We start from the raw sequence: 27,751 nt of genomic DNA, 5'->3' as shown, positions 1-27,751 counted from the left end.
CTAAATACTGAGAGATGATCCTGAAAAATAACAGAAAAGCTGGGCCATCATTCTCATCCTTCGAGGAAGGGGATTGGGGCGCAGGTGCCCAAGACAGCAGGGCGCCTCCGCCTAGAGGACCTAAGTGCAAAGAAATCTAGAAAATGGAAATAGGGAAATTAAAGCACCGAAGAAGACAAGCTTTGTCTGGATCACGTTTAAACATGTAGTGTTCGCTGTCTTTTATGAGGACATCGAGGTCCACTGTAATCCTAGATGAGACTGTTCCATTTTCTCGCTGAGAATCCCCAGGAAAAGGGGAAACTCCACCGGCGATCCAGCTTCTTTGCTAGACGTCTCCTATGGCAACCAGGACAAGGCGTTATTTACGGATTGGCCCCGCCCTCTTTCTCTACAAATCGAACAACGATTGGTCCGGAGGCGCGGCGCTGGCGCAGGGAGGCGGACTTAGGTCCCTCAGCTCAGGCTGGGCCCCGCCGCCATTTTGGGTTGTGTGGGTTTCCGAGACGCTCTGAGCTGGGCCTCGCCCGCGGAGGTTCCGCAAATCGCCGGCCAGTGGTACGCGTCCGAGTGTCAGGTTGGAGCCGGGAAGCGTCCCTGGGGGTACCGGCGGCGGGGGCAGGATGAGCGCGGAGGCGGCGGACCGGGAGGCAGCCACCTCCAGCCGGCCCTGCACCCCGCCGCAGACCTGCTGGTTCGAGTTCCTGCTAGAGGAGTCGCTGCTGGAGAAACATCTGCGCAAGCCCTGCCCGGGTAAGCGCGGCGCCTACACCCGGAGGGAAGCGGGACCCGTCCACCGGCACCTGGCTCGCCGGGCTCTCAGGACCCGCGCCTCCTCGGCCACATAGCTGGGGGGCCCAGGAGGCGCGAATTCGAGCCAAGCTCTGGCGGGGTTCCCTCGCTAAACATTAAGCATCCCAGTGCGGGGGCACCGCCGGGAAGGGTTTAAAAACGCAAAACAAAGGCCTTCCCGCTTCCCTCCCCTTGGTCCTTTTACCGTTTTGCGGTTTTAGCTCCTTTGAGGTGGTCTTGTGAGATTGAGTGTGTCGGGGAGGCTGGATCTGACACACCCCTACAGAACTCCGGGCTGTGATCAATTTAGAGACGGAGAGTAATTGCTGTTCTAGTGCTGATCCTGATGCTAATTTTTTATATTTTAGGTTCTTATTTAAATGTTTTGTTTCTCAACGAGGGGATTTTACCGACTCCTAATTATTTTTTTCCCCCAAGTTGGTCTATAAATTAAAAGGAGAAAACCTCCGAGAGCAGGGAATGTTACACATTTGTAACATGGTTGTTTAATGATGATCATGATTAATATCCCAATTAGTGGGTGCTGTTAGAGAAGGAGAGAAACGGCAGGCATTTCTGGAAAGAGGTACTGGTATGACCAGGTAAGTTTCTTGAATAGTATTTTGCTGATACAGTTCAAATCCAGATGTAGCTTGTTGAATCTATGTTAGCCTTAACTGATGGAGACAACTGTGGAGAAGTTAGTGGTTTCATTCAAGCAGTTTTACCACCTGTATGATGTTATGTTCTTTTAATTCTTTGCTTTTCATATTTATTGAATGTTCTGGGTGCCATGCTTAATACTTCACATCTGTTATCTCATTTAATTCGGTGTTCATAATCACAGGTAGGTGGTGGTATTCTCTATTTGCATTGATGGAAACAGGTGCAGAGAGGTAATTTGATGCAGGTCGCACTAATTGTTAAAACAGTAATTCCAAAGATGACATCTCTGTTCTCTTTCCTCTAATTGATATTGGTTATTTGCTAAACTGGAAATCTATAGTCATCATGTTCTTACTTCTAAAGTGTTTTCTTCTTCATGATTCTGTTAACCCTTTTTTCCTTACGTACCACCCTTCCTTCTTACTTACCACCCTTCCTGATCTTTCATGTAATCCCTAGGCACTCTTATAAATCATATTCCTTAGTCATCATAACTACACAGCTGTTGGGATTTTTTTTTTTGTGGCCAAAAGCCAGTATAGTGAAACCTTTCGCATCTTTCTAATTGAAAGTTAAAGTTAAATTTATTTTCTTTTAAACCCTAGATCCTGCACCAGTTCAACTTATTGTTCAGTTTTTGGAACAGGCTTCCAAACCTTCAGTAAATGAACAAAACCAGGTGCAGCCTCCACCTGATAACAAGAGAAATCGTATTTTAAAGCTACTTGCTCTTAAAGTTGCTGCACATCTGAAGTGGGACTTAGACATATTAGAGAAAAGGTATACAAGATTTAAAAGAAATTTATTTTGAAATACTATTTCGATTTTTTGTTTTATTTTTATATATGCTTTTCTGATACCAGCCCTTAAAATGCAACTTATATTTCTGTATGTTCCTGGTAATATATGCACCTGTTTTTCAAAAGGTATAAAAAAGTATTTGAATGTTACGTGAATTTAAATCACCTTTTCATTTTTTTTTTTTATTTGTTTATTTTTGAGAGAGAGCGCACAAGCAGGGGAGGCTCAGAGAGAGATGGAGTCAGAATCTGAAGCAGGCTCCAGGCTCCGAGCTGTCAGCACAGAGCCTGATGTGGGGCTCGATCCCATGACGCTGGGACCGTGACCTGAGCCAAAATCGAGTTGGATGCTCAACACACTGAGCCATCCAAGCACCCCCTCACAATTTTAAAAGAACTCCTTGTAAGGGCATCTGGGTGGCTCAGATGGTTAAGCATCTGACTCTTGATCTCAGCTCAGGTCTTGGTTTTAGGGTCATGAGTTCAAGCCCCACATTGGGCTCCACACTGGGCATGGAGCCTACTTAAAAAAACAAAAAAAAAAGTACCTTGTAAAATTCAGAAATCAGAAATAATACAGGAGGGAGACAAGTACTTTTAACGTTTTTGTGTAGTTTTTGAAGTTTTTCTCTCTATTTTTTAGAAGTACTCTTTATACCCACTGTGGGGTCCAAACTCCTAACCCTGAGATCGGTAGTTGGATGCTCTACTGACAGCCAGCCAGGCACCCTTCTTCCTATATTTTTAAACAAAGTTGTGATCATACCCTAACCTGTATACACTGTTGTGATTTCTTTGTTTCTTTTTTTCCCATATAACAGTAACATGAACATTTCCCCATTTTGTTTTTTGGAGATAATTCCATCATGTGGATAATTGATTAACTGTCTTCCATTGATGTTTAGTTTGTTTCTACTTTTTAATTTTAATAAATCACAGAGCCTTAAATACCTTCATCATTAAATTTCATCTGAGTTTTTGGTTACATCCTTAGTACAGATTATTAAATTGCTGACTCAGGTGGTATAAACATTTTTAAATCCCATGGTGTATACTGCCAGATTGCATTCCAAGAGAGTTGTACTAGTTCACGTTCTCACTGGTAGTGTTTAAACACTTTGTTTTCACCACCCTTCTCCAGATTAAAGAATTCTTTAATCTAAGGTGAGGCTATACATTAATAGACTTGAGGCCTGTCAAGAGGTAGTAATGTGGACCCAAAAAGTATGATGTATATGATGCAGTTGGAAATTGAACACTGGGATATTTGATAAGCAACTGAAAACTTTTTGTAAGGTATTTAAAAATTTTTTAATGTTTATTTTTGAGAAAGAATGTGTGTGTGGGGGGGAGGGGCAGATAGGACAGGATCTGAAGCTGGCTCTGTGCTGACAGCAGACAACCCGATGCAGGGCTTGAACGCATAAACCTTGAGATCATGACCTGAGCTGAAGTTGGATGCTTAACCAGCTGAGCCACCCAGATGCCCCGTAAGACTTTCTAAGTTTATTTTTACTTATTTCTTTGAGAGAGAGAACAAGCAGAGGAGAGAGAGAGAGAAAGGGACAGAGGATCTGAGGCAGGCTCTGTGCTGACAGCAGAGAGCCCTGTGTGGGGCTCGAACTCATAAACTGTGATATCATGATCTGTGCTGAAGTCAGAAGCTTAACTGAGCTACCCAGGCACCCCCAGCTGAAATATATTTAGATGTGAAATTAATACAGTGACTATATTGAGTTAATGTTTTAAAAGTTTTATTTAAGTAAACTCTACACCCAACGTGGGGCTCAAACTCACAACCCCAAGATCAAGTTGCATGCCCTTCTGACTGAGCCAGCCACGTGCCACTATTGAATTAATTTTTTGAGATCAATTCTGAAACACGGAAGAAATTATTTAATGTTAAAAATTTGCTTTATGATAGTATGGGAAGGGGAGGAAGTGAGCAAGAGTAGAGATGAAAGCATATTAGCCATCAGTCCATAATTGTTGAAACTAGATGATGGCACATGGGGGTTCATTATATTCTGACTGCTTTTGTGTATGTTTAAGTTGTTTTCATAAAGAAAATTTTAAAAACCTTTAAAAACATAGTATTTTTTTAAAGGTTCATTTGGAGGCAGAGAGGGAGCGAGAATCCCAAGCAGGCAATGCAGGGCTTGATCTCATGAACCATGCTTGAGATCATGACCTGAGCTGAAATCAGGAGTTGGATGCTTAACCAACTGAGCCACCCAGGCACCCCTGAAATTTAATATTTTCATACAAGTTGTTGAGACAGATTAATAAAATAGCCTCAGATTTAGTCCTTTAACAATGTATTTATTTTCAGTGAAAATACTGAGTTGTGTATTTTATGCTTCTTATGCAGATGTGTACCTTTTGTTTCTTTAAGTTTGTCTGTTCCAGTATTGAATATGCTGCTAAATGAACTGCTGTGCATCAGTAAAGTTCCTCCTGGGACAAAGCATGTGGATATGGATCTGGCCACTTTACCTCCGACCACTGCCATGGCTATCCTTCTCTACAATAGATGGTAAATTTTTTCATAGACCTCAAATGTGTTGGGCAGCCTGTGTGTAATTGCCCTCTGGCTTTCAGGGATGTGCTTTTAAGGGTCCCCTATACCCTGGAGAGCTCTTGGAGGATCTTGGAAACTGGGAGTCTGATGGTAGAGAAAATTATGACTGCATATATGAGAAAAGCATTCTGATAAAAATGTGGATGATTTATGAAGGTTTTATTACATATCGATTAAAAGTTCAGCTAATTTATAATAACAAATGTTCTAAGTAGTACTTAAAAAATAATTTAAGTGACATTTGCAATGTGTTAAATTTTCTTTTTCTTGTCTGTCCTTCAGGGCAATTAGGACAATTGTTCAAAGCAGTTTTCCTGTCAAGCAAGCCAAACCTGGACCTCCTCAGTTAAGTGTGTAAGTCGGCAGATGGGACCCTTGGTTGACACTTTTTGTCATCAGAATTAAAAAAATTTTATTTGCATGTTTTTAATAACCTCTGGTACCGAAGGAGTAGAGTTAGAGGAGGGCACAAGGCCTACGTGCAGGTAGGTTTGGGGAGTAAGAAGGGTGACAGAATCAGGCAGTGCTCTGGATATCTATAGTAGAGAGCTCTGGAAAAAGGAATGCATTGTGACTTGTGCCTTTCATCTTAGTGTTAATTCCCCTGCTCCAAAGTATTAAGATTTTTTTCATTTAATTAAATTTACATAAAGTTATATTTGTTCTGTATGTAGGGAAATTGTTTTAATATGTAAAATTAGTTTAGGATACGAAAAATTACCAGAGTTATCATCTGTGGAGTTTTAAACCTAATTCTTACAATTTTTTTTAATGTTTATTTTTGAGAGCGCACGGGCAGGGGAGGGGCAGAGACAGAGAAGGAGACGCAGAATTTGAAGTAGGCTCCAGGCTCTGAGCTTCAGCACAGAGTCTGACATGGGGCTCAAATCTGTGGACCATGAGGACGTGACCTGAGCCAAAGTTGGATGCTTAACCAACTGAGCCACTCAGGCACCCCTAAACCTAATTCTTAAATTCTAGGTTAGCAGCTTACCCAAATTTGGAGCTAGAGAGCATAGTTTCTAACTTGATAGAAATGAGCTTTTGCTGCCAATAAGGTTTAGTCTTAAATTGAGGGTTTTGTTTTTGTTTTTTCAACACAAAGCAAATGAAAAAATAATGGTAAATGAACATCATAATTGAGTTTTTGTTTTTTCAAGAGTGAAAAGAAGTAGTATTACCATTTTTGTTTAAATTCTGCCTCATTTTGAAGAATGATGCTCTAAAGTTTAGAATTTTTAGTCTTGAAAAATGTTAAATACTTCTCAATCTTTTCTCTTTTAGCATGAATCAGATGCAACAGGAGAAAGAACTAACAGAAAATATTTTGAAAGTAGTGAGTATCAGCATCAGTTACACATTTCTGGGGTGCATTCAGAGCATGTTCACATGCTTCCTCTAACCTTAGATATGCAAGAGTTGGCAGGGTCTGGAAGCAGTGATGTATAGGTTTTTATTGTTAGAACATAGTTTGGTAACAATTGTAAATCATACAGCTTTTCAGTGTAGTGCTTTACCACCAATTCTGTTGTCCAATTTTTATACTTTTAGCAGATAAGAGAAATCACAGTTACAGATGATATCTTCATATTTTTTCCCCGAAATTTTATAATTAACATAGATTTTATTTTTCTTTACAACAAAGACTTTATTTTATATTATGTTATTTTATTTTATGTTATTTTATTTTATTTTATATTATTTTATGTTCTGTTGTTTTATGTGATTTTATGTTATTTTACTTTATGTTATTTTATGTTATGTTTTATTTTACTTTATGTTATGTTTTATTTTATTTTACGTTATGTTATGTTATTTTATGTTATTTTATTTTATGTTATGTTATTTTATGTTATGTTATCTTGTGTTATGTTTTATTTTGTTATGTTTTATTTTGTTATGTTATTTTATTTTATTTTATGTTATGTTATTTTATGTTATTCTATTTTATGTTATTTTATTTTGTTATTTTATTTTTTTATTTTATGAAATTTATTGTCAAATTGGTTTCCATACAACACCCAGTGCTCATCCCAACAGGTGCCCTCCTCCATGCCCATCAGCCACTTTCCCCTCCCCCCCCCCCCCACATGTATTATATTTTAAAATTACTTTTGCAGGGGCGCCTGGGTGGCTCAGTTGGTTGAGTGTCCAACTTCGGCTCAGGTCATGATCTCCTGGTCTGTGAGTTCGAGCCCCGCATCAGGCTCTGCGCTAACAGCTCAGAACCTGGAGCCTGCTTCCGATTCTGTGTCTCCCTGTCTCTCTGCCCCTCCACCACGCGTCCTCTCTGTCTCTCAAAAACTAAATAAACATAAAAAAAAATTTTTAAAAATTACTTTGCAGTCACAAAAATACAGTAGTTATTGTTTAAAAGAATTTTTTTTAAGTTAACTTGTTTTGAGAGAGAAAGTGTGAGCAACGGAGGGGCAGAGAGGAGATAGAGAATCCCATGCAGGCTCCATGCTGTCAGCGCAGAGCCTCACACAGGGCTTGATCTCATAAACCCGGAAGATTATGACCTGAGCCAAAACCGGGAGTTGGACGCCCAACCGACTGAGACACCTAGGCACCCCATAGCAGTTATTATTATTATTTTTTTCAACGTTTATTTATTTTTGGGACAGAGACAGAGCATGAACGGGGGAGGGGCAGAGAGAGAGGGAGACACAGAATCGGAAACGGGCTCTAGGCTCTGAGCCATCAGCCCAGAGCCTGATGCGGGGCTCGAACTCACGGACCGCGAGATCGTGACCTGGCTGAAGTCGGACGCTTAACCGACTGCGCCACCCAGGCGCCCCTATAGCAGTTATTTTTTTAATGTAGTTAATATAAAAGTAGAAATGTGGGAGTTTCCATAATTTAAAAATAATCTCTGTAATTCCATGACACCTACAGTGCACCAGAAACACTGTGTAAAGTCTAAGGGCTGGGAGAGGAGAGAAACATTCTATATTTATATAAAGTTAATGTGCTGTAGTATTTTGAATGCTTATTTATATTTTTTGTGAGACATAGAGCAAGTGGAGGGGCAGAGAGAGAGGGAGAGAGCCTCTGTCAGCACAGAGCCTGATGCAGGGCTTGACTCAACAACCACGAGATCATGGCCTGAGCTATAATCAAGAGTCCAGGACCCTTAACCGACTGAGCCACCGAGGCGCCCCATTATGCTGTAGTATTTTGAATGTGGAGAAAAAAAACCCTGCATCATTTTATTTTTGTTACTAGTGCCTACTAAAACGGTGGGTGACACATTGATGCATATAAACATTTCTTGAATAAATCAGTGGAAGCAAATCTTTAGAGCACTTTTATCTTTTTTTGTAAAAAAAATAAATAAAAAGGTACTTTTTCTACTTTGTATTTTCTAATTTCTAAATAGGAACTTTTACTGTATTTTTAAAAATTTAACTATTTCAGCAGACTTAATTGCACTCTTGCTGTGTTAAATTTTTTTAATAGCTTAGTACACCAAGTTATTGAGTGTCCTGTGTATATATTTTGGTTAGTTTTCTGTGATGTTTGTATTTTAATAATTTGTTTATTGAATTTTTGTAGCTAAAAGAGCAAGCTTCTGATTCTATTTTGGTACTAGAGGCAGCCCTTAAATTAGACAAGGATCTTTATGTCCACACAATGAGAACACTAGATTTGTTGGCAATGGAGCCAGGCATGGTAAATGGAGAAACTGAGAGTTCTACTGCTGGATTGAAAATCAGAACTGAGGAGATGCAGTGCCAGGTACTTATTTCAGTATTCAATCAATGCATGGCAAAGTTTTAGAAAATCTTACATGAGGTCATTCTAGTATTTTTAATTAGAATTCCTCCCTTTGTCTTTTCGATTTTTGACTTAAGATGCTATTAAAATTTTGACTCATAATTAATTTGTAAATTTTATGACTTAACTTGAAATTTTCCTGAAAGAAATGGAAGGGAAATTCCATTTGATTTGTGGTCTCTGAGATAGTTTCCCAATTGTGTTTAAGAGACAGACTCTGAATACTGAGAATGCAGTGAGTATGTAAACAATTCTACAGTTCATTCATATTGTTAGATAATTAAACCAAAAAAAACCCTGAACCCCAAAACAAATACTATGCTAGACTTTGAAAAATGTTGGCCCCTAGAGAAAATAACTAGTTTTTCAAGGGTCTTCATTGAAGGTGGTTCTATAACTCTGGGCTCTAGTTCCTTTGAAAGCTTTCAGTTGATATTGTTGTGAGATACTGCGTATTTGTGTTGTCTTTTTCTCCGCTGGATTGTAAACTCTCTGAGATCTCTCTTTTTTAACGTGTATTTTGCATCTTCCTCACTTTTTAGCAGAGAACCTTAGGTATAACAAATTTTAAAATATTCAAAAACTGCGTAAAAAGGGCCACGAAAATAGTGTGTTTTATATTCTGTATTCTCTTCTTTGTGGGAGTTGGCGCGTCATCTTCTGTTTTTAAACAGGCAGTTCTTTTTTTAAGTAAATTAATTAATTAAATTCTGCCCCCAAAGTGGGGCTTGAGCTCACAACCCTGAGATCAAGAGTCACGTGTTCTACCGACTAAGCCAGCCAAGCACCCCTTGCGTGATTTCTTTTTTTTAAGTGTATTTATTTCTTTTGAGAGTGCACGTGTAGGAGAGGGGCAGGTGAGAGAAAGAGAATTCCAATCAGCTCTGCGCTGATAGCACAGATCCTGTTGTGGGGCTCAATTCCACGGACCGTGAATTCATGACTTGAGCCAGAATCAAGAGTAGGACGCTTAACTGACTGAGCCGTCCAGGCACCTGCTGATTTCTTCAGTCACTGTTTCCCATTCCTGAAATGGGCAGAAGTAGCTATGACAATGTGTAGGGAGGTGCCTTTTCAGATTAGCTGGTTGTAGAGTTTAAGATAATCATTTTTTCAGTACCTGATGAGATGGCAGTCACAGTTGGAATAGGAGTAATGAGGATTGACAATTGGGAACATCTTTAAATAGTAGTGAAACTTACATATAAGAGGGTTTATGGTACTATATTGTAGTCACAGAGTCTATTTAAAAATAATTGGTAATGTTTCTGATTTTCACGATCTAGTGGGTGATGCAATCTGAAAAACAAAACAGCTGTTAATAAAACATGTCAGTGTGCTAGGTAAACTATCAAATACTTTCTTAATTATATAGCTGACTCCTAATTCTGTGCCTTGAATGGCAAATTAGCAGCAATACTTATTTCCCAGCACGTTAATATTTAAAGCACATTCTTTACATTACTAAAATTTACCTGATTCTAAAGGAAAATCTTTAAATTCTTTTCCCAGTAAAAGCAAAAATATTTGCTGTCAGGGCAACTTTGTTATCAGGCTTTTTGTTTAACTTATTAACTACCTCTTAATTATAGAATTTAAACTTGTTTTATGTATTTATGTGGGGCTCAAACTCATACCCTGAGATCAGGAGTTACATGCTGTATGGAGCCAGCCGGGCATGCCTAGAATTTAAACTTGTTTTAATGGGGGTGCTTGGCTGGCTCAGTTGGTAAAGCATTTGACTCTTGATCTCAGAGTTGTAAGTTGGAGGCCCACTTTGGGTATAGAGATTTCTTAAAAAAGAAATCTGAAAAAAAAAAACACAAAAAAAACCCCTTGTTTTAATGTTAGTATAGTGATGCTTGAAAATACCTTTTTGGTATCTTGCACTGTCTGCCTGGAAAGGGGAATTACATGTAACTGTAATGTCTGTGTGTGTATAAATACCTGTATATCCTTTTTCTGTCTTTCTTTCTCTTTGTCTTTCTTTTCTTTCTTCCTTCCTTTCTTTCTTTTCTTTCTTTTGTTTCTCACCCTTTGATCCAGATGGGAGGAAGCACTCTAGAATGAAAATCAGCCACACATTTAATGTGGACTAAATAGTAAGAAGCAGTATCCTACAGGCTGAGAAGAATTCATCTTGATTAGCTCAAGAGGACAGAATATGTATATATGATACATATCAGTAAAGAGTAGTTCTGTGATGTGTATCAGACTTAGAGGTTAGAAGTTTGGAGGAGGAATAAGTATCTGTTTGCTAAGATTGGTTTGATGTAGATGGAAATAAGAGATAGGGAATGAAGTTTATTTCCAGGATCTGATAAGAATTGGGAATTGAGAAGACTGGTATGGTTGAAATAGAGGAGAATAGAGAGTTTTGAAGAGAGAAGTTAGTCCAGATTCTGAGATCGTTAAAGATTGGGCCCAAGGGGTTTGAACTTTATCTTACTTGGGATAATTTGAAGACTTTTTAAGAAAGATCTGTCAGCACTGTGTAGAATAAACTTTTGAGGCAGGATATTAGGAGCCTTAGGGATCTGGGTTCGAGCCTGGGCTCTGCCAGTACTTGGTTATATGCCTTTTAGCAGACATTGTCACTTCTGAGCCTTATTCCTGTCCATAAAATGTTCAAGTTGAATTAAACAATCTGGGTCCTTGAATTCTGCATTTAGTGAGTCTAGGCATTGATTGAAGAAGGTTCTTGAAGAAATACACAATTTTTTTTTTTTTAAATAGGCTCCACACCCATCATGGGGCTCAGACTCACGACCCTGAGATCAAGAGTCGCATGCCCTATCAACTGAGCCATCCAGGTGCCCCAGAAATTACAGATTCCATTAGTACTTTTTTAGTTGTTTTTTTCTATCCTTTCATTGTCATTAATTCAGATTTTTCTCAGTGTTCACTCTGGTCAGGCAGTTACTCTCCCCCACTTTGAAAGAAGCATAGATGATAGAGAATCCGTCGTGATGTTGAATAGCAGCAACAGTGACAGTAAAATCTAGTTGACAGGGGCAGCCCGAGCAAGAGTCTAGCTAGCTGCTGCTCTTGGCATGTAGTGCTGGTGGCTGCAGGTGATAAGAGTCCAGTGTTGAGATGACCGCAGCACTCACTAGGTCAGTTTTGGCTCTTATCTTGGCTGTTTGCATCCCTTGCCCTTTTGTTTCCAAAGGTCGATCCTTGGGCCAAGTAATTCTGTAGACCACCCTAAATCTTACCATTTAAATCTGTTTTCTCCTTAAATCAGTCCACTGGATTCTGTTTCTTGTGACTAAGAACATTGACTATTCCGTTGCTTGCTGAAATACAGTTTTTTTCCTGTATATGTACTAGCGTTTTGCTGAGATAAACATAATTTTGAGTTTTGTTAGCTTTTCAGTTCATGAAAATTTACTAAGCAAATTGGTATTCATTACCATTTTAGGTGTGTTATGATTTGGGTGCAGCATACTTCCAGCAAGGCTCTACAAATGCAGCTGTTTATGAAAATGCCAGAGAAAAATTTTTTAGAACCAAAGAACTAATTACAGAGGTAAATACAGTGATAACAGGCACGTAATATTTAGTTCTTAAAGAGTCTATATATGTTTTTGGGTTTAATTTTTCTGATGATTAAAAAAACAAATGTTCATTGTGGTACATTTGGCAAGTTTTAGAAAGTACTAAAAAGCATTTTGAAAATCTGTATTACTACTGCCTAGTAATTACCCCTTTTGCCATTTTAGCTTATTTTCTTCCAGGTTTCAGTCTTTGTTTTTCTACAGTTAAGGTTATATTAACTATATATACTATATTGTTATCATGCTTAAATCTTTGAATAGACATTTAAAGATCTTCATGTAGATGTGCTGTGATTTACTTCATTTCTCTAATGTTTGGGCATTTATGTTTACTGTTTTTATTTATCATAAAGCTATAATATTTCTGTCTCCAAGCGTAAGACTTTTTTTGGTTTTTAGATGCTTTCAAGTTAAATTCCTACACGTAGAATCATCATGTCAGTAAATTGTAATGTCAGTAATCATCATGTCAGTAATTTTGTAAAGGCTGTGAAACATAAAACCAAATTGCTTTCCAGGTACATTTCTCTCGGTACTCCGATCAGCAGTGAGGGTTTTTTTGTTTTTGTTTTTTTCCTCCAGTTGCTAATTTGGTGGGTGAAATACATGAACTTTAACACATTTACATTTCCTTAATTCCTGGTAAAGGTGAACTTTTCATATGTTTAATACTTGCATTTTTCTTCTTATGATTCTGACAACTGAATTTTAAAATATGTAACTAGGTTTTTGTTTGGTGCCTAGAAAAATTCCCACTTCAGTCTCTCCTCTTCAGAAAAATTGATTAAATGCTCAAGAGATTTGCTTTAAATCTATTCTAGATCTTTTGGGAATCCACATTTTACTTTGCCCAGGCAGCTCATCAGATTTGCTCTGTTCTTACATATTTTTAAATGTTTTAAGCTTGTTTTAAACAGTGTTCACTCTTTTTTAATGTCTAAATTGTTATACATACTTTGATGATGATGTTTACCTTTTGTATGTTGGCCTGAAGTCTGCAGACTTTTTGGTAAAGGACCAAATAGTAGATATTTTAGGCTTTGTGGGCTATATGCAGTTTATGTTGCATATTCTCATTTGTTACTGTGTTTTTTCCCCTTTACAACCTTAAGTATGATTCTCATCTCAAAGGCTGTATAAAAATAGGCCACAGGCCAAATGCCTGTGAACAATAGTTTGCTGACCCTTGCTCTAAACTTTCAACTTTTTCATTTTTTATGGTACTTCCAGCCCTGAATTTTCCATTACATTTTATTGTACTGTTAAAATGCATTGAATGGGTACTATACTATTGTTTTCTGTTACATTGATGGATAATGATGTATACCTCTTACTTTACAGATAGGTTCATTATCTCTTCATTGTACCATAGATGAGAAGCGGTTAGCGGGCTATTGTCAAGCGTGTGATGTTCTTGTACCTTCTTCTGATAGTACATCTCAACAGTTGACACCATATAGTCAAGTCCATATTTGTTTGAGATCTGGCAACTATCAGGTAAGATATCTGATAAGGAAGTAATAGGGTGATTGGAAAGCTTTGGAAGCCAGACAGAACTCATTTTAAATTCTGGCATCGCCATTTACCAGTTGTGTGATTTGGGGCATGTAAAACTGTCAGATTGGCCTATAAAATGGTAATAATTACCCCATGTCATAGGTCTTAGGAGAATCAAGTGACAAGTTATAAAGTCTAAGCAGTGCACTGTAGAGATGTTGAGTCATTATTGATCATTTTTCTTGAAGGTACAGAATTTGCCTGTGTTAAGTAAATTCTTCAAGAAACTGTAAGCAGGACTTTTAACTTTTAAAATTACAGGTAAAGAATTGTTAGTTTTATGGAGCCTTAAGTCTGGTGTCTGACTTGAAAGTGTGGCTTTTGTAGCCCAGCCTTATTAGCCACTGTAAGACTGGGGGTAAAAATGAGCAAAGTGGTATTTGTAGGTTTGAATGGTCTACTCTAGAGACTGCTTTACCAGTGAGCGTGGTTATTGTCTCGATTTTTACCCCATGGAAGACACTTAAATTAATCTGTTTATGTTCATTGCCTTCTGTGGATATATATTTTTAGGTTTGTAATGAAAATTACTGGGAATTAGAAATTGTACTTTTCAGGGGCACCTGGGTGGCTTAGTGAGTTAAGTGTTTGACTTCAGCTCAGGTCACGATCTCATGGTTCGTGAGTTTGAGCCTCATGTCGGGCTCTGTGCTGATAGCTCAGAGCCTGGAGCCTGCTTCAGATTCTATGTCTGTCTGTCTGTCTCTCTGTCTCTCTCTCTCTCTGCCCCTCCCCTGCTCACACTCTGTCTCTCTCTCTCTCTCAAAAATATATAAATATTAAAAAAATGTTTTTAATTTTTTTAAATGTTAAAAAAAAATTTGTAGTTTTGAAATCTTTATCAGAAAGCCTTCATGCTAGAAAATGAATAGTGCCTTCATGTTACTTCACTCAAAGTAGGAGTCATGAAATGACAAAGCTACAGCCTATCTTTCTTTATTTCTAAGAAAAAAAAAATTTTTTAATTTTTAAATATTTATTTATTTTTGAGAGAGAGAGAGTGAGTGGGGTAGGGGCAAAGAGAGAGGAAGACCCAGAATCCAAAGCAGGCTCCAGGCCCTGAGCTGTCAGCACAGTGCCCGATGAGGGTCTTGAACTCCCAAACCATGAGATCATGACCTGAGCTGAAGTTGGATGCTTAACCGACTGAGCCACCCAGGCGCCCCTTGAATTTCCTCTTATTGATTGATTCTTCACCTCTCATTTTTGGTCTGTGGTCTTCAATTTAAAAAGGCAGGGATGCGGGGCAGGTGAGATTTTTACCCTCAATCTTCATTTTAATATTTTAGAAAAGAGTTTTGTAGTAAGTTATTTTCATGATTTTCTTCAATATATATTTTCCATTGTAGAAAGACTTTTTTTTCTTTTTGGGAAGACTTTTAAAGTAAACAAGCTTTGCCATGATTTTTGAATTGGATACAATTTTATGTCTTGTGTTCTAGGATGTAGTGAAGATTTTTATTGAAGATAACTTAACCTTCAGTTTACCTGTCCAGTTCCGGCAGTCAGTACTAAGGGAACTCTTTCAGAAAGCTCAACAGGGGTAAGTAAGTAAATTGAAGAACTACCTTCTTATTTTTGAATAAAAGAGCAAATGCATTTCGGGTGTATAACAATAGACCTCCAAATCACCTGTAAATCTGTGACAGTACTTTCATCTTTGTTAGTATATGGGAAATTAACATAGCCAGAAGAGCCACTTTAATGTTCATCTGATCCTTAGTAAAAGCATTTGGGGGACAGAAATTAGTGGAATTTGATTCTATTACCTAATCTGTAGTTTAATTGTCCCTTGACAGATTAAAAACTTTCCTTTTCTGCGCTACCCTCCCACCCCGTGTGTGCCTGAATAACCTAAACTTTTACCTCTCAAGAATAAATAACTCATTCTAGTGAGTGATTTTGGTTTTGTGAAATGTACCTTACTTTTTTTTTTATTAAAGAGAATGTATTAGTAGATCTACTTTTGTATTCTACAGAAATGAAGCTCTAGATGAAATCTGTTTTAAAGTCTGTGCCTGTAACACAGTCCGTGATATATTGGAAGGTAGAACGATTAGTGTTCAATTTAACCAGCTATTTATTAGACCTAATAAAGAGAAAATAGACTTTCTTCTTGAGGTAAGACATTTTTTCCCTTTTTGATTTGTAATTTTGCTGTAGGCTTACCAGTGACCTCTTAGTTGCCAAATCTAGTGCCCTCTTTTCTGTCTTCATCTGACTTGCTAATAGTTGATACTGCTTACAGACTCTCCAACCTTCTCTTCTGCCAGAGCTCTTTGCTCGTTCTCTGTTACTGCGTTTTCCTTCATCCTTCATCAAGACCTCTTTTGCTCTCCCTTTAGTGTTTCTGTTTACAGTAGTTCTGTTTTTGGTGCACTCATCTTCTCATATCATTTTTTATTCTCATTTAAAGCTTCAGTCATCAGGGGCGCCTGGGTGGCTCAGTCAGTTGGGCACCCGACTTCGGCTCAGGTCATGATCTCACAGCTCATGAGTTCGAGCCTCGCATCGGGCTCTGTGCTGACAGCTGGGAGCTCGGAGCCTGGAGCCTGCTTCGGATTCTGTGTCCCTCTTTCTCTGCCCCTCCCCTACTCGCATTCTGTCTCAGTCTCTCTCAGAAATAAATAAACATTAAAGCTTCAGTCATCTGTTTATTGAACATTCCCAAATTATAATTCTGACCTCTCCTGTGAGCTCCAGAATCTGTGTTTCTGTTGGGTTTTTTGATGTCTGTCTTTAACTGTTTTAATATAAAAGATACTGAGAGAAATACATAAGCATAATTAATATCAGTTTCAAAAATACTATATTGTCAACATTCTAGAAGTCCTTTTTTTTTTTTTTTTTTTTTTAGGATTTTATTTTTAAATAATCACTATACCCAATGTGGGGGCTCGAACTTACATCCCTGAGACTAAGAGTCACATGTTCCACTGACTGAGCCAGTCAGGAAACCCTCTAGAAGTCCTTTTTTTTTTAATGCTCTTTACTAAACCCTCTCCATCTCTGCTTGAGAAAATCACTGTCCTGCCTTTTGTGATCATTTCCTTGTTTTTCTTTGTACTTGTATCACCTTTGCATCCTTAAGGAATATTCTTTGTTTTGAACTTGATATAAAAGCATACAAAATACTTTTTTAATTTTCCTTCACTAAACAGGTTTATGAGCTTTTTTCCCAAGTTGTATGCATTTATAGTTTGATTTTTTTCATTGTTGTGTTACAACATGACTATTGTGCAATTCATCCGTTCTTATGACATTTATGTTGTTTACATAATGTAAATGGCTATTTTGCTGCTTGGAACATTATGTATATCTTGGTGTACACATATATCAGATGTCTACAGAAAATATATCTCTAACATTACTTTGTAATATCAGTGTTTTTGTCGCCAGCATTCATTGGTCACCATCCTTGTCAACACTTGGTATTGTCAAATTTACCTATGAGGTCATTAAGATTTCAAATTCCATTTCTCTTATTACTAAGGAACTTAGCAGCATTTCTTTTACTTTTTGCTCATAATGAATTTTGTCTTTTGAGGAACCTGTTCCAAGTGAAATGCCTTGTTTTTTCTTTTGGATTGTCTGTTTTTGTCTTTTTTTGGTGCAAGTTCTTCATGTATTTTGTCCTTTACTGATTTTAAGTACTGCAGGTATCTTCTCTGAGTTTGACTTCTCTTTTAACTTTCTTTATATTGCTTTAAAAACTCTTAATTTTAGTATAATAAAATTTATCAGTCTTTCCCATAAAGGAAAAGATTAGTGAACTCTCTCTTGTTTAAGGAAGCTTCCTATCCTGTGGTCATGAAGATAGTGTTATATCTTCTAAAAGCTTTGTAGCTTAGCCTTCCTTTCACATTTAGGTCTTTAATCTACTTATCGTTGGTTTTTGTGTATCATGTGAAGTAGATGGTCTGGTGTTATTTTTTTCTCCTATGACTATCCATTTCTTCCAGCGCCAGTTTTTTTTGTTTTGTTTTGTTTTTTTTAAGTTTCTTTTTAAGAGAGAGTACGCACGTACATGGGTGAGGGGCAGAGAGGGAGAGAATCCCAAGCAGGCTTCGCACAGTCATCACACAGCCCGATGCAGACTTGATCTTGTGAACCTGAGCCAAAATCAAGAGTCAGACGCGTAAGCAACTGAGCCACCCAGGGGCCCGTCCAGTACCACTATTTTGAAAGGCTTTTTTTTCCCTACTGATCTGCAGTGCTTTACCTCTACGGAATGCCAGGTGTCAATGCATGTGTGGGCCTGTTACTGGGATCTATTCTGTACTACTTTTCTGTTTGTTCACAGGTCAGCATCCCTGTCATGATAACATTTAAACATAAGCCTTGTTTTTCAAAGTTGTATTGGTTTATGCTTATCCTTTGCGTTTTCTTTGCATAGACTCAAATTGTCAAGTTCCACAAATAAGCCTGTTGGATTTTTGTTTGAAGCTATGTAATGTTTAAAAACCAGTTTGAGAAAAGTTAATATCTTCATAGTATTGAGAATCCTGTGAACTGGTACAGTTCTTCATTTATTTAGACATTGCTTGATGTCCTTCAGAGCTTTAGAATTTTTTCCTTAGAAGTCTTTTTTGGTTTATGAACTTGAAAATGAAAGTAGTTTATGCATTGGCATAGAGGTAGAATTGAACTTTGTGTAATGATTTTGTTTCCAACTACTGTGCTAAACTTTTTTTTCTTTTTTAAGTTTATTTTCGAGAGAGCGAGTGAGAGCACAAGCAAGGGAGGGGCAGAGAGGTAGTATATTTTTCCTGATTAGTTTTAAGAGGTTTTATAAGAATTTGTCCACGTAAGGCAAACTATAAGAGACTCTTAAATACAGAGAACAAACTGAGGGTTGATGCGGGGGATAGGGGAGAGAGGAAAATGGGTGCTGGGCAGTGAGGAGAACCCTTGTTGGGATGAGCAAGTGCCAGTGGGTGTTGTAAGTGATGAACTACAGGAATCTACCCCAAAAACCAAGAGCACATGTTACACACTGTATGTTAGCTGTTTGACAATAAATTAAATTGAAAAGTAATAAAATCGGGGGGCCTGGGTGGCGCAGTGGGTTAAGCGTCCGACTTCAGCCAGGTCACGATCTCGCGGTCCGTGAGTTCGAGCCCCGCGTCGGGCTCTGGGCTGATGGCTCAGAGCCTGGAGCCTGTTTCAGATTCTGTGTCTCCCTCTCTCTCTGCCCCTCCCCCGTTCATGCTCTGTCTCTCTCTGTCCCAAAAATAAATAAACGTTGAAAAAAAAAAATTAAAAAAAAAAAAAAAGAAAAGTAATAAAATCAGAAGAAATGAAAAAAATAACTGATTAAAAAAAGAATTTGCACACTTAATCTAAATATTTAAGTTTATTAAGTTTTTTTTTAATGTTTACAGCATTCATAAAGATGTCCCCTATTTCATGTTCTAAGTAAAGAATTCAGCTTAATTAACATTTGTTCTATCGCTTATTAAAAGTAACACCTGGGGCGCCTGGGTGGCGCAGTCGGTTAAGCTCCCGACTTCAGCCAGGTCACGATCTCGCGGTCCGTGAGTTCGAGCCCCGCGTCGGGCTCTGGGCTGATGGCTCAGAGCCTGGAGCCTGTTTCCGATTCTGTGCCCCCTCTCTCTCTGCCCCTCCCCCGTTCATGCTCTGTCTCTCTCTGTCCCAAAAATAAATAAACGTTGAAAAAAAAAAAAAAAAAAAGTAACACCTATTCCCTTTGTTTCATGACATGTTTACAGTGCATCACTGTGTATGAATAAGTTGTTACGAAAGCATATTTGGGTATTACTTATTAATATTATTACTTATTAATATTATGATCATTAATATTAATTTATAGTGTGGAGCACAATTATTACAGTGTAAATATTTTATACATCAAGATGCTCAGATGTGATATATGCTATTAGGGTAACCTGTTCATTTGAACATAGTACTTTTACAATACTCTTCCTGAGTATGGTACTTTAAAAATTACAATTTTTTTTCCTTTTAATAACAGTTTCATTGAGGTATAGTTCACATATCATACTGTTTACCCATTTAAAGTGTACAATCCAGGGTGCCTAGGAGGTTCAGTCAGTTGAATTTCCAATTTTGTCTCAGCTCATAATCTCGTGGTTCGTGAGTTTGAGCCTCGCATTGGGCTCTGTGCTGATGGCTCAGAACCTGGAGCCTGCTTCAGATTCTGTGTCTCCCTTGGTCTCTCTCTGCCTTTCCCCCGTGTTCGTTTGTTCTCTCTCTCTCTCTCTCTCTCTCAAACATTAAAAAAATTGTTTTTAATTAAAAAAAAAAGTGTACAATCCAGTGATGTTTTAGTGTGTGCCTTGATTTGTACAGCCACCACCTCAGTCAGTTTTAGAACATTTTCATCCTCCCTCTTCTACCCCACAACAAAATCTCTTATCTGTTAGCAGTCGTCCCTCATTTTCTCCTAGTCCCTTAACCTCAGGCATCTACAGATCCACTTTTGTGTCTCTAGATTTGCCTGTTGCCTATGCTGGGCATTTCATATAAACAAAAATATAGGTGGTGTTTTGTTTTTGTTTTTGTTTTTGTTTTTGTTTTTGTTTTTTTTTTGCTGGCTCTTTACTAAATGTTTTCAAGGTTCATCCATGTTATAGCATGTATCAGTGCTTCATTTTTTATGACTGAATAATACTCCATTAAGTGGATATACTATTCATTGTTCATTTTGTGTATCCGTCAGTTGATGGGCTTTAGGGTTATTTCCACTCCTTGACTATTACGAATAATGCTGCTGTGAACATTCTAGGATTTATTTTTTTATGTTAACATGTTAGAGAATATTTGACAATTTCCTTAGGTTAGGGACTTTGATACTTATTGCTTTATTTTGGCTTCTTGTAAGTAATCTATGGGAGAAATCCTAATCTGATGAATAAACTCAGAATATTACGAGACTGTTATTTGTAAATAATATTTCCATGACTAGTTTTTGTCATTCTTTTCATTTCACTGGTTATTTTAAAACCTTGGTTACTCTTAATTGTTGGGTCTATGTACATTAGCCATTACGTATCATTCAGTTCTCTAAGATGAATCTTCTCTCACTTTTCTGACTGGAGCTGCTGCAGAGTTCATCACCTCATATAATTGGTTAGTGTACTTTATACATTCTGGGAGAACTCTATGCCAGGCTAGATAGCTGCTTTATTTCATAGAAATGACTGCAGTTGTTGAAATGATCACATTCCACTCCCTTTCCCCATGATGATTCTTAATTCACAGTCTCATCTTTTAAATTACTGAACTAAATCTGTGATTGATAGGTGGCTGAAGAAGGAATATTTGGTTGTTTTTAAATCGAAACTTTTCTAACTGTAGCGTGCATTTTTAAAAGTGCCAGTATTCAAATAAAAATTACTCAAATTCCTAGGTGTGTTCAAGATCAATAAATTTAGAAAAAGCTTCAGATTCTTTGAAAGGAAACATGGCTGCTTTTCTAAAGTAAGTGCCCTTTTCTCCTTAATTTGAATTTAGTCTTGTGAGAAAAATAACTTTTGTTACTTTTTGTGTTTGTCCTGCATGTCTTATAAAGAGGCAGTCATTTGAGAGCCAGTTAAGTTCAGATTTGTATAGTGACACAAAATTTAGAATTCTGTTACTCTTTTTGTGTATCGTGACATGGACATCACAATTTTAGGACCAAAAAATTTTTAAATCTGTTTCAAATATTGTTACATAGTTTATGAAATGGTAGCTTGTTAAATGGCTTATTAATAAAGATTCGTTAATATGATTGTTTTTCCCAAACTAAATTATAAACTTTTTTTGTTTTACACTATTTTTACTGATCTAGGAATGTGTGTCTGGGGTTGGAAGATCTGCAGTATGTTTTCATGATTTCTTCACATGAGCTTTTCATTACATTGTTGAAAGATGAAGAACGAAAGCTACTTGTTGATCAGATGAGGAAGAGATCCCCTAGAGTAAATCTGTGCATTAAACCTGTAACTTCATTTTATGATATCCCAGGTTAGCTCTCTAGTCTGCTAGCAAAAATGGCACATTTTGCACTTGTGTTATATTTGCCCCTCAGTGTATTTGAGGATGCCCTCTCATGTGTTTTAGTTTATATTTATGTCCATAATTAATTCAAAATTTACCAGTCTTCTGTAGTCCTATTTCTGTCTAAGCAGTGAAGTGCTGGGATGCTGCTCAGTCTGTGTTTAATGGAGATTGAGGCCTAGATATACAAAACTTTTAGTTGGTGAAAATAGACCAAGGTTCTATTGCTGATACATTCTTGGAGGTAGAATGAGAGCTGGGAGGGGTGCCTGGGTGGCTCAGTTGGTTAAACATCTGACTTCGGTTCAGGTCTTGATCTCGTGGTTTATGAGTTTGAGACCCTTGTCGGGCTCTGTGCTGACAGCTCAGCTTGGAGCCTGCTTCGGATTCTGTGTCTCCCTCTCTCTCTGGCCTTCCCCCCCCTTCTCAAAAATAAACATTAAATTTTTTTCAAAAATTAAAAACAATTAAGAGCTGGGAGGGGAGTCCTGAGACTCAGGGAAAGTACAGGCTTTCATGGATTTGAGCTTGCATCACTGATCTGCTGGCTAAGCTTCCACTTGGACGACATTGCCATTTGTTACCTTGTTTTTTTGATGATTTTTTTTTTTCCATTTTTGGTTTTATTTTACAAATACAAGTAGAAAACGTAGTGCTATTCATTAATAAGAAACACAATCTTTAGAGCTTAATATAAATGAGACCGAATTCAGTCAGTTTAACAAAACAGAATTGTAGCTGCTGTGAACCTCGCTACATTTAAACTGGTTGACCAGTTGTAAAGAAAAATGACATTAGACCTAAAATGCTGGGGATGGATTAATGAAGACTATCTGAAAGTTGAGTTGTAATTAGGGATTTTAATGATCTTTTTGGTTTCTCTGGGAAGTCAGTCCCTCCTTCTCTTCTTCTCCCTTTAAAAAACATTTTTAGTGTTTAATTTTTTTTTAATGTTTATTTTTGAGGAGGGGGAGGGAGACAGAGTGCAAGTGGGGGAGAGCCAGAGAGAGGGAGGTACAGAATCCAAAGCAGGCTCCAGGCTCCGAGTTTTCAGCACCAGTGTGGGGCTTGAACCCACAAACCATGAGATTATGACCTGAGCCGAAGTCAGGCGCTTAACCGACTGAGCCAGCCAGGCGCCCTCCCCACCCTTTTTAAAAAAAAATTTTTTTTTTTTAACGTTTAGTTATTTTTGAGAGCGAGCACGAGTGGGGGAGGGGCTGAGAGAATAATTTTTAAAATGAAAATATTTTTATACATGCTTTTGTTAACACATAATGTTTGAAAGTAGGAGACTATCTACATAAGTGAATTTTTCCATGTAGCCCACCTAGTTCTTTCTATAGCCAGTTACTGATTTTATTTTTTTTAAGTTTATTTATTTATTTTGAAAGAGTGTGAGTGAGCAGGGGAGGGGCAGAGGGAGGGAGAGAGAGAATCCCAAGCAGTCCCGCACTGTCAGCCTACAGCCTGATGCAAGGCTTGATTCCACAACCCTGGGATCATGGTCTGAGCTGAAATCAAGAATCAGACCCGTAACCAGCTGAGCCACCTAGGCGCCCCCCAGTTACTACTAATTTTTATCTTCGTTTATAGTGTCATCTTTATTGAATGCAGACCTAATACATATTGTTACATTTTTCTATGTGAGGATAAAATTAATATATAATTTATACTATATTGAATTCTCTATATTGAGTTCTCAAGATGAGAGTGGTATTTCACTTATAGATATAATACTTAAACACAGTTTGAACAAATTATTCTTATATTTGTAGGATTCCTTTGAATTGTCATTATTGAAACAAATCTTTCTTTCTTAGCCTCAGCAAGTGTCAACATTGGCCAGTTGGAGCATCAGCTGATATTGTCAGTGGATCCCTGGAGGATTCGACAGATTTTAATTGAATTACATGGTATGACTTCAGAGCGCCAGTTCTGGACAGTGTCTAACAAGGTTAGAAACGCTTTGTCAACAGCAGATAAGAAAGTTACTCTTTTTTTCTGATGTAATTTAATAGAAGAGTTATTCCCTGAACTTCTTAAGAATAAAGACCCCTATTTGTCAACAATATTAGGACCTTTACATGACAATAATTACACTTTGAACATCTATTGTTGGAGAAAATACAAAATGTCAAAAAGGATACTTTTAAATCCGTAACCTCTAAAAATAAGTTTGTTATATTGTCGTGGCATCTCCATATATTTTAAATACAGCTGTAAGTGTATGTATAAGGTATATTTACACAGTCTGTAGCTGCTACTTCCTATGTGTTTATAGAGTATTTTTGTTTTTATTAATGCCCTCTTGAAGTCTAAAGCCTAAAGGTTGGAACCGATTCATTAAAACTTTTTTATAGGGCATTTCTGGCTTTACCTGTTCATTTAAAAATTCCCAGCTAATGTATTTACCTGATTCTGAAGTTATGTATTTAAAACCTTTCCTGCATGCAAAGTGCGGATGAAGATAGCTTTTCGAACACCATTTCAGTGGAACGGAGCTAAAGCTACAGGGAAAGAGTCCGTGTATGCAGGAGAGAAGTATGGCGGTACTTCTAACTCACTGCGTACCGCTCTGCTGAAAGTGTAGGAGAAAAGCAGCCGGGCATTCATGTATATTTTATGGGATTTGAACACAAAACTGCAGTGAAATGAAAAATTTCTCTGAACGTTAGTGTTGGGCATCATTAGTGTTTTTTTTTTTTTTTTAAATTTTTTTTTTTTCAACGTTTTTTATTTATTTTTGGGACAGAGAGAGACAGAGCATGAACGGGGGAGGGGCAGAGAGAGAGGGAGACACAGAATCGGAAACAGGCTCCAGGCTCCGAGCCATCAGCCCAGAGCCTGACGCGGGGCCCGAACTCCCGGACCGCGAGATCGTGACCTGGCTGAAGTCGGACGCTTAACCGACTGCGCCACCCAGGCGCCCCATGGCATCATTAGTGTTGACATTGTTAGTGCTCATTTTATAGATGAAGTAGAATAGCATAGAGGGAGTTCTGATCTGAATGCCTGAGTTTGAATCCCAGCCTCTATACTTATTAGCTGTATAATCAATCTTGTGCAAGTTAACTTGACATCTGTGTGCTTCACTTTTCTTATCTGTAAAATGAGGTTAATAGTACCTACTTCATAGTGTTGTGGTGAGGATCACATAAGTTAATATATAGTCCTTGTGCTTTTTTTCCTTCTTTTTTCCTGTGGACTATCCTTTAGAAAGTTCCAACCCATTTAATTTATTACTGGCTTATAGTGAATATGTCTGTTTTGATTAACATTTCATTATAGCTGTCATTTTCCTTTTTCTATGAAAGTGATCTTTGCATGATTATTTTATTTTATTTTATTTTATTTTATTTTATTTTATTTTATTTTATTTTTAACGTTTATTTATTTTTGGGACAGAGAGAGACAGAGCGTGAATGGGGGAGGGGCAGAGAGAGAGGGAGACACAGAATCGTAAGCAGGCTCCAGGCTCTGAGCCATCAGCCCAGAGCCTGACGCGGGGCTTGAACTCACGGACCGTGAGATCGTGACCTGAGCCGAAGTCGGACGCTCAACCGACTGAGCCACCCAGGCGCCCCAATTTGCATGATTATTTTAAATGTGGTTGAAGATTATTGAAAGATTCTTCTCTAGATTTGGCTTTCTGTGTGTATTGTGTGCATGTGTATTTATATATTTTTATTTCTTCTAGTGGGAAGTACCTTCTGTTTATAGTGGGGTCATCCTGGGAATTAAAGACAATTTAACAAGAGATTTGGTTTACATTCTGTTGGCCAAAGGTTTACACTGCAGTACTGTTAAGGTGAGTAAAAGCATATGTCAATTACTGGTTAAAATATGCTTTATCAATTTTATCGTGAAACCCAGGAATCAGAATCTCCTATATTTTCCTTGATCTTAAAAATACAGCCCTAGGCCTAAAGGGTCTTTTCTCCCCGCTCTTAAAGGATATTGTAAAAGGTGTTTTGGTTCTTTTTCCTCTACCCTCACAACTGTACCAAAGTGGTTTTGGATATACAGATACTGCTCCATTCCTTGAGACCATGAAAAATTATTTAGTGTATCTTTTAGGATTAACTTAGTAAAATTGTGTTCCAGGCTGTAAGAACAAAACAAAATCCCTTAAGATTACTTTTGTAGTTTATTTTACACAAGGAGTTTGTAACCTGTTTGGGAAGTTGAGACCTAAGTGAAATGTTAAATGATATAAGATGGTAAAATTGCACGAGTAATAGTATAGTAAATTCTATAGGCAGGTTAATAGCATTTCCAAATTTAGTTCCAGCAGAAATCCTGCACTAAAGCCTGAAGCATGAATAAGTTAGCGAGGTAAAGGGGGGGATGGCACCATGTGGAAAAGCTCAAAGATAAGAAATAGGATGGTATACAAGGGGACCGGAAGCAGTAAGCTGATGTTAAGAGTATCATTTGGTATGTGAGGCTAGAAGGGGAAATAAGATGTAGCCTGTACAGACCCCGTGAGCATTGCTAAGGTGGTTGGTTTTTCTAGATGAGCACTCTTCCAGCTAGAAGTCAAGTGTGTAGACATCACAGTTTGTTTGGTTTTGTTAGATATAACTTATTGTCAAATTGGGATACATACAACACCCAGTGCTCATCCCAACAAGTGCTCTCCTCAGTGCCCATTAGACATTACAGTTTTAAGGGAAGCGGTATCCAGCCTTTTTTCTTGTCTTTCCTAAAATTGATCTGCCTGAAAAACTCTTTATGGTTCATGTGTCCTGTTGTTTTTCCTTTTCACATTCCGTTCTTTTTTCACAATTGCCCTTTTCTAGCTTACTTTAAAAAGGTGGAGGGAGGGGTGCTTGGGTGTCTCAGTCGGTTAAGCGTCTAACTCTTGATTTTGGCTCAGGTCATGACCTTGTCCTGACATGGAGCCCTATGTTGGCCCCGAACGGAGTGTGGAGCCTGCTTGGGATTCTATCTCTCTGCCCCTCCCTGCTCGCTCTTGCTCTCTCTCACATTCTCTCTCTTTTTCATTCTCTCTCATTCTCTCTCTTTTTCATTCTCTCTCTAAATATTTAAAAAAAAAAGGGGGGGGCCATATTTTAGCTTTAGAGTAAGTTTTGAAACCAAGTGCTGTCAAGGCTTCCTTTGCAAATGATTTTGGCTAGTCTAGGTCTTTTGCTTTCTTATTTATTTTTAAGATTTTATTTAAGTAAACTCTACACCAAATGTGGGGCTTAAATTTATAACCTTGAGATGAAGATTGGCATGTTCTACCAACTGAGCCAGCCAAGTGCCCCTCCCCTTGGCTTTTTTAATATAAATTTTAGAATCAGCTTTTCAGTATTTACTGGAGAAAAAAAAAAAAAGCCTGCTGGGATTTTGATTCAGATTGCAATGAATCTATAAATCAGTTTGGAGACAATTGATAACAATATTATGTCTTTCAGTCCATGAACTTGGTATAGGTCTTCATTTATTTAGGCCTCTATTTATTTATGTCCTTATCTTGTTAAGTTCGGTAATTTTCAGCATACAAATCTTGCATGTATTTTGTTAGATCTATCCCTAAAGGCATGTATATTTTAAAATAAAAATAATGTAGTTCATTATTCAAAAAGTATTTGCACTACACTTTAGCATCTCCTTAAACTCTTCCTAAAACAATGCTTTTTATTTATTGTTATTATTTTCTGAAGTTTATTTTGTGAGACAGCAGGAGAGTGCATGTGTACGGAGTTGGGGCAGAGAGAGAGAATTCCAAGCAAGTTCTGAGCTGCTGGCGAGGAGCCCGTTACGGGGCTTGATCCCATGAACCGTGAGATCATGAGCCAAAATCAAGAGATGGATGCTTAAATGACTGAACCACCCAGGCATCCCTCCAAAATTACTTCTAAGCTTAAAAATTTATATCAGGAAGTGAATATTATATAAAACTTTTTAAGAGGGCATTGAGCAAAGAACCTTTTGTAGATAGTGCTGTAAACCAGAGGTTCTCAAAGTCTGACCCCCCA

At 37.8% G+C, this 27,751-nt stretch overlaps 1 protein-coding gene across 4 annotated transcripts in view; it reads left to right on the top strand.

Moving 5' to 3' along the window:
• The first annotated feature begins 460 nt into the window (after positions 1-460).
• INTS8 (integrator complex subunit 8) overlaps positions 461-27,751 on the top strand; it is a 53,480-nt gene continuing 26,189 nt past the window's right edge. The window contains exons 1-14 of one of the 4 annotated variants that reach the window (XM_086695302.1): positions 461-753; positions 2,064-2,238; positions 4,630-4,794; positions 5,122-5,193; positions 6,124-6,175; positions 8,398-8,580; positions 12,044-12,151; positions 13,521-13,676; positions 15,179-15,279; positions 15,716-15,857; positions 21,130-21,200; positions 21,553-21,728; positions 23,585-23,718; positions 25,462-25,572. In XM_086695302.1, the coding sequence (XP_086551428.1) occupies positions 624-753; positions 2,064-2,238; positions 4,630-4,794; positions 5,122-5,193; positions 6,124-6,175; positions 8,398-8,580; positions 12,044-12,151; positions 13,521-13,676; positions 15,179-15,279; positions 15,716-15,857; positions 21,130-21,200; positions 21,553-21,728; positions 23,585-23,718; positions 25,462-25,572 (1,776 nt within the window). In that variant the 5' untranslated portion in view covers positions 461-623. The remainder of the gene's footprint in view (positions 754-2,063; positions 2,239-4,629; positions 4,795-5,121; positions 5,194-6,123; positions 6,176-8,397; positions 8,581-12,043; positions 12,152-13,520; positions 13,677-15,178; positions 15,280-15,715; positions 15,858-21,129; positions 21,201-21,552; positions 21,729-23,584; positions 23,719-25,461; positions 25,573-27,751) is intronic. The other 3 variants (XM_025922688.2, XM_086695304.1, XM_086695303.1) reach the window with 3 other exon arrangements.

This window comes from Puma concolor, chromosome F2 (assembly GCF_028749965.1).
Source record: "Puma concolor isolate L17-30 chromosome F2, mPumCon1.1.hap2, whole genome shotgun sequence".
NCBI lineage: Eukaryota > Metazoa > Chordata > Mammalia > Carnivora > Felidae > Puma > Puma concolor.
This window is presented reverse-complemented; position numbering and strand designations above follow the sequence as displayed.